The sequence below is a fragment of the Hippocampus comes genome, unplaced genomic scaffold (genome assembly GCF_001891065.2).
Source record: "Hippocampus comes isolate QL1 unplaced genomic scaffold, H_comes_QL1_v1.1 scaffold384, whole genome shotgun sequence".
In the NCBI taxonomy this organism is placed as follows: domain Eukaryota; kingdom Metazoa; phylum Chordata; class Actinopteri; order Syngnathiformes; family Syngnathidae; genus Hippocampus; species Hippocampus comes.
Window position 1 is genome coordinate 42,604 of NW_017805700.1, and position 7,335 is coordinate 49,938.

At 41.1% G+C, this 7,335-nt stretch overlaps 1 protein-coding gene across 3 annotated transcripts in view; it reads right to left on the minus strand.

The window, feature by feature from the left end:
- Positions 1 to 710: 710 nt before the first annotated feature.
- nlgn1 (neuroligin 1) overlaps positions 711 to 7,335 on the minus strand; it is a 136,950-nt gene continuing 130,325 nt past the window's right edge. For all 3 annotated transcript variants that reach the window (XM_019882626.1, XM_019882628.1, XM_019882627.1), the window contains one exon: positions 711 to 2,290. In XM_019882626.1, coding sequence (XP_019738185.1) covers positions 1,694 to 2,290 — 597 coding nt within the window. In that variant the 3' untranslated portion in view covers positions 711 to 1,693. The remainder of the gene's footprint in view (positions 2,291 to 7,335) is intronic.

The following is a 7,335-nucleotide window of genomic DNA, read 5'->3' on the forward strand; positions in this document are numbered from 1 at the left end:
AACTATAAATAAATCCGGACGGTCAATGAAAAGTGACTTACCATGTGACTTCCCTGGCAGCTCTGCCTGAACTACGGCGGAAGCTGGTGCCATACTGTGCGCTGTTGCGTCACTTCCGTCATAATTTAATAAACGCAATATATCACTCCGTTACACATATATATATATCTCACAATGCAGAGGTCACAGGTTTGTTTCCATCTCCGGCCTTCCTGTGTGGGTGGAGTTTGCATATTCTCCCCATGCCTGCCTGAGTACTCCGGGTTCCTCCCACATTCTAAAAACATGCACCCCGTAGGTTAATCGTTTATTCTAAATTGTCCTTAGATGTGATTGTGAGCACTGATAGTTGTTCGTCGAAGTGTGCCCTGCGATTGACTGGCAACCAGTTCAGGGTGTAGCCCACCTCCTGCCTGAAGACACCTGGGATCGGCTCCAGCACGCCTGCGAACCTCGTGAGGATAAGCGGATTCAAAAATGGATGTACTCGATAGATATATTCAACACTGAGAAACATTGAGAAGAAAAGGTAGCTGAAAAGTGAGTTTGTGCTTTGCTTAAAAATGCAGTATGCTCATGTTTCCACATCAACCAGAATAATATGGTAATCATCGAGCAATTTTACTACACTCAACTGTGTCTGGTTTTGTATCAGTGTTGAAAAAACAGTTTCAAGTTGCATAAAGTAGCAGAGTAACGTAGCGCTGGAATTATGGTACAATAAATTTAATGAAGTGCCAGCACAGATTGCAAACCTTGTCCTCATATATTGCAACGGATATTGTCATCTGCACTTTTACCTACTGTAAGTCCCAGGCCACAGTAGCCACAGTTGTGGGAGTGAATCCCCCATAGTCTTCTGAGAATGTTTTTCCAATAATCCATTCAGGAAATTCAACTAAAATTCATTCATCAAGGGTGAAAATGATAATTTTTCCTTTTATTAAGAAAATAAAGTGTCATGCACAGATTGTGTTAAAATCTACTCATCCTTCTGGTTCCCCAGATCTCCTTGGAACTGCCTGTATCTCCTTGGGTTCAGTCCTGCTGCGACAGTTGTAGACCAAGCCACCCATTCAATACAATGACTCTAAAGCATTGATGCTCAAAGTTCAGCATTACATATTTTAATTGGTCTAATGTTAACTTCTTTCACGATTCTCAAACTCAAAAATACAAGAATGAAAAACTTCAGGATTCCATTGTGCATATTTCATACTCTTCCTTAAATGTTTTCGTCTTTTCTGTTTTCATCCCAAAAACAAACAATCAAACAAACAGAAAAAAACCAATGTATTCATTCATGAAATACATGCCAAAATTGCTTTGAATGGAATCTGCCCTGCAGTAGTCTACAGTGCATTGAATAGCTATTCTCATGTCACTCAGTCCCAAGCAGATTCTAATACTTTGTACTTCCAGATTACACAGTTTAATTTTTTGGATGTATTTTCAGAGTAAAAATGCTGAAAAATATATCTTGATGTGTCTGTATAATTATGTTAATCTAGGTGTTTTGTACTTCTTGATTTTCGTGATTTTTACAATAAAAAAAAGTGACTTATGTCCCTTGATAAATGTCACTATAACCAGTGGTTCAGGCTGGTGTTAGCCTCTGACAGAGCATTTTAAGATTCTCAAAGAGGATGGACAGTAGTTAGGAGAGTCCTGCCTGTTGAGTGGATGTCCTGGACTATACTCGGGTGGTGGAATGTGAGTGTGGGTGGGGAAGAGTGTTATTTTGTTGGCTGCTGGGAAAGGTGCTGAAAGATTGGAGAGAAGTAAGCCGTCCGATAGTACTCGGGATCATGGTAATGGTGTTTGGTGTCATGAGAGGGATGTCATCTGGTGAGCGCCTCAAGGCCAGAGTGTAGTCTGGTGGGCAGGTAGTCCTGAGCAACACATCATGAGGATTCAGCGAATCACCCATCTGCCTGCAGTCTTGGTCCAGGTCTGAGTGTTGCTTCATCTGAAGAGACATTATCTCCTCCTCCTGTGTATGAGCAAGGTTGTTGGTTGCACTCTGTTGAGGGCTGCAGCGCTTGTGAATGTCATGCCGGTGTTTGTCCTTCTTGTAGTAAAGAGCTGCAAAAGCCAGAATGTTGAGGAAGAGCAGAGATGCTCCCACGGCGATAGTCACTGACAACTCAGTGGAATAGTCACGCTGGTCCACCAGATGAGGTTGGTTGTGGATGTCCTGGGTGTCCGTTGGCAGGGGAGATGGGTAGGGGTTCTTAGTCACGAGAACCTTTGGCTTTGGGGTGCGGTTGCTCGCACCTGATGGAGAAATCTGAAGAAACAATGCATCAGAAATGTTGTTAAATAACGGTTGGTTGTACAATGATCATTTTATCCACACCAGAGTGGGGTGTCATTTGAGAAAGACGACAACTCCTGAGCGGCCAGTCTATTTCAGGTCACCCTGGTCAAGCATTTATTTATTTATTTTTTAAGTTTAGGCACTAAGAGGCCTAATTCCTATACAACAGGTATCTTTACATGGTGAACCGTGCATCCTTACGCGGCCATTTCTATCTCACATACGACGCTCTCACAAACTATGTATATTCAGTATGATGTCACTTGTGATCACGTGACCATAATGAGCCAATTAATTGTTCCTTTACTGGAAGATTTCTATTGTACTATTATTATATTGAAGATACAACACAGCACGGCTGTTCTGAAGTTGATTCAGAAATGATTTTTTTTTTTTTTAAAGAATCAAAGGAGAAAAACCTGTGTTCTTTCAGAAGTCATCTCAAAACCGTTGTGTCTCATGTTGTGAGACTGTGACCTAATTGCTTCATAACCAAACTCCGAGTCATGTAGAAAGCAGAGACTGAAGAGTAAATCAATGTTCTCCCTAACCCCTGGATAATCTGCATTTTGAAGATAGCATTTGCGATTCCATTTTGGTTGTAAAGGAATGTGTCAATGCTGCTGCCGAGACACAAAGGTAATCAAAATCTGTTTCTTTTTTCATTTGTAAGATGCATATACCTGTCCTGAGGAAAATGAAGCCTCACTCTCAAATAAAAGGCTTAATTTGCCTGTTCAGTGTTTCTCGAAATTGAGGCCAGGAAAATTTGTAGTGAATTGTCGTCCTCATGTGTTTTTCCTTTTAAGAGTATGTTGAAGTTATTGGAACGGCGCCCCGGTGAACCAGTGGTTACCGCGTCGAGCTCACAGTGCAGAGGTACCGGGTTCAATTCCAGCTCCGGCCTCCTTGTGTGGAGCTTGTATGTTCTCCCCGGGCCTGCGGGGGTTTTCTCCGGGTGCTCCGTTTTCCTCCCACATTCCAAAAACATGCATGGCAGGCTGATTCAACACTCTAAATTGCCCCTAGGTGTGAGTGTGAGCATGGATGGTTGTTCGTCTGTGTGTGCCCTGCGATTGGCTGGCAACTGGTTCAGGGTGTCTATCCCTCACCTACTGCCTGAAGACAGCTGGGATAGGCTCCAGCACCCCCCACGACCCTTATAAGGATAAAGCGGATCGGAAAATGGATGGATGAAATTATTGCTGTTGTTTGCATTTTAATATGAACTGTTCAGGGAAGGGTTTAGATGTGTATTTCAAACTCACTTATGATTTTTGTGTTACAGATAATTTGTTAATTTACATTCTTGCATTCTTCTCTTTTGGTAGGAACAAAATAGCTTAATTCATGGTACAAACAGACATTTTTTTCATGGAAAGCAAAACATCACAATTATATTTTTTTTTCCTCAGAATTTTGTGTCAAGTTGCCTGTTAAACACACAGCCATAAATTAACTCAACATCAGAATCAGAATCATCTTTATTGGCCGAGTATGCAGAACATAAGTACAGCCCAAAGACATGAGAGGTCAGGGTTGGTAGGTCACGAGAGCCTCCCTGGCCCCTCTCCTGCATTCAAAGCATAAAAAAAGGCAACCACCACCGCCAATAATGATTATAGTTTGTCTCAAATGCTAAAACACAAAAGCCAATCCTCTCAACCAAATGACCAGTTGTCTAAACATATTTACTAAATCCAGCCACCATTTGCCAATACCATAAACGCATTTCACATGAAGCCACAATTCACAAAACACAATCCTCTGTTCTCATAAATCTAAAATTTTTCCTTGCCAAAACACAAGTTGCAAAAGAACTCTGCTCATATTCTCAAATTAAAGTCATGTGATGCAAAATAGTTGCCACAGTCAGCAATATTTGAACACAATTAACATACTCAAAATTGAAGGCACTTTTTGCTAATGCTGTGACCACATGTATAAAATCAAGTTCAGAGTGCACAGTTTGCTGAAGATTCCAAACAAACACAATAGATGAAGGCAGAATCGGGGAAGAAAAATTCGAGCCAGAGGAGGGAGAAGAGCGGGCCATGGAAGAAAAGGAGCAGGCCAATGAGGAAGAGAAGTTCAAATGAGTGGAGGGAGAGGAGCAGGCCAACAAGACAAGAAGCAGGCCAACTTGGAAGAGGAGGAGGCAAACAAAAGGGAAAGGAGAAGGTCCAGGGTGAAGAGCAAGACAACCTCGCACCATCATCAGACTCCGGGAAATCAGAGACAAAGGCATTGTCAATAATGTCAACTTTGAGCGCATTGATGATGTCATCTTGGCCACAATCGATGCAATTCTCCGGCGTCAAAAGATGCAGATGAAACAGGTCCATAGGGTTCCCTTTGTGCGCGACACAAATACCTACGTTACGAGTATGTGCAAGTAAGTACATCCATGTGCACAGTACAGTTAGTGGACATACTGTGTTACTCAATAGCCTACTTTACTTCTGGACAGCACTGTGCTACCTGTTGTTCTGAACACCTGTGTACTTTCACATTTTCACAGAGGATATTACAGTTGGACACAATGACATCATGAGTACCTCTTCCTGGATGAGGCCAGTTTCAACTTGCAGAAACAAAGGCAAAGAGGCCGCAACCTCATTTGGCCAAAGAGTCGTCACTGAGGTTCCTGGCCAGTGTGGGGGGGTAATATTACTCTCTGTGCGGCCATGGGTTTGGAGGGGCTTCTCCACACATGCTGTCCTTAGGTCTTACAACATCCAAAGTTTCCTCTCCTTCCTAGACGAACTAAGAGACATCCTCCCGGACCGCCAACAACACCATCCTGGGGCTGCACATCTCATTTATGTGATAATTTGGGACAATGTCTGCTTCCCCAGAACAAACCAAATCAGAGAGTATAGTCCACCACCAACAGTAACCAGCTTTTACAGTAAATGTCTGTCTGCCACCCTCCTTCCCCTTTGCTGAAACCCTAAAGAGGAAGTTTTCCCATTGTGGAGATGGAAGGTTTATGACCAAACACTACATAGAACCTCCTAAGGGCATTGGAGAAGGCCTGTGTTGACATCCCAGTGGAGGCCTTCCAAGGATGGAATCACCAGTCTACACCTTTTTTCCCGTGGTGCCGGGCAAGAGAGAATATAGTCTGCGATGTGCATGAGGCGATGTGGCCTGATGCAGCTCAGTGACGTGATGCTGCACAGTGATTGTGGTGTGAATAAAGTAAATAAAAAAACTTCACACCCTGAACATGTTTTCAAGAGTACTGTTGTGTGATTCTGTTTTTGCTTTGAGTTGTGTTACAGTAGTGTACATGCAGTATATTTCTCTAGATGTATGCTCTTCATAAAATCTAAAAAAAGATCTAAGAAGATCCGTGACTGTAAAGTTTCTAAAAATATGCATCGGTAGTTATGAAACAAAGAAACTTGAACAGTGAACATTATCTTTTCAATTGTTTTGCTGTAGTGTGTAACAATTTGTATAGAGTTTTACATTTTGAATGTTTGAAGCTGCTCTTTTGGTGTGAAAGTTTGAATTTTGAAGTGAGAAGGTGTGTTTGTGTTCGAAAAGGGTGTTGTGTTTACACATTGGGGAACATAGAGGAAACTTTTATGAAATGTGTTTTAGCATTTGAGAAAAACTGTAAATTAAATTATTTTTTATTTTAGCTCTCTGTGCTTAGTTTACATTGATTTCTTTTGTTGACTGATATTTTCCAATTCCAATAATGTCAATGATTTCATATTTCTTGTTCAAATATATGATGGGCGAAAAGGCAATAGCTGCTATGAGAGCGAGTTCCTCAATTAATTGCCACAGGCAGTTATTGGCATGTCCCCTCAAATAATAGACAGCTTTTTTCGTCCCCAAATACAGTGGCACCCGAAGTTACAAACTTAATTCATTCTCTGAACCCATTTTTAACTTGAAACGTTCGTAAACCGAAATAACCTTTCCCATTGAAATGAATGGAAATGTTTTCAATCCGTTCGAGTCACCCAAATTGTTATATTTACATTTTATGTGAACCTTTTATTTAATGATTAATAATTTTAATGTTTACCATTTTAATCAATGCATGGTTGAAAATAAATACATTGCAATATAAAAATAAGTGATTATGAAGAAATAACACATGAAAAAAACACTGCATATAAATTGCAAGTATCTCAAAATACTGCTGCTCGAATGCTCACTAGAGCAAGCAAAACAGCTCACATTACCCCGATTTTGATATCCTTACATTGGCTGGTAGTTCAATTCCGAATTGATTAGAAAATGTTTTTAATTACCTTCAAAGCACTCCATGGCATAGCACCAGAATATATAGCCCTGTTCACATGGCACACATTTGGTCCGACGCTGCACCGAAATATTTTGTTGCGATATATTTTACACCGGAGCAAATTTTGTGGAGCGGTCACACGTGCAAAGCCGCTGAGCGTGACAGCACCGGCGCAGCTTCGGCGCAGCTCCACTTGCGGTCACACGTGCAGTTTCTGCTGCGGACCAAAACGACAGGAATGCGGAAGTAAAATAGGTTCGGGTCGGGTCGGGCTTCTCTCTTGCGGACTTTTATTTATTTTTCTTTCAATAAATATTATGGCAGACACTATTCTGTCCTTGTTCAGAATAGATCCACTTGGCAGTCGTGGAATAAAGACGTGTTTACAGTAAATCGTGTGTGCTCCTTATGACTGCCACAATATATGTTTTAAAAAATGTACACTAAAACGATGTGCGGATACTAAACTAAGGAATACTTGTTTTAAAACAAACAATTTGGATAAAACAGAGAATGCGCTGTAATTTAATTGCTATTTAACTGCTAAACAGGAGCGCAGCCGGCCAGACGCAGTGCGCACGTATGTTAATTTCGTTTAAACAATCCTATAGAAATAAATAATTTCAGATATCTTTACCTATTTATTTGATTTGAATTATTCTATTAAAAGCCTAGTAAGCCGCAGGATTTCTCTGCGTAATTAAGCAAATGCGCATCGAGATTTCTCTTTGTCTGGCCTCTTATT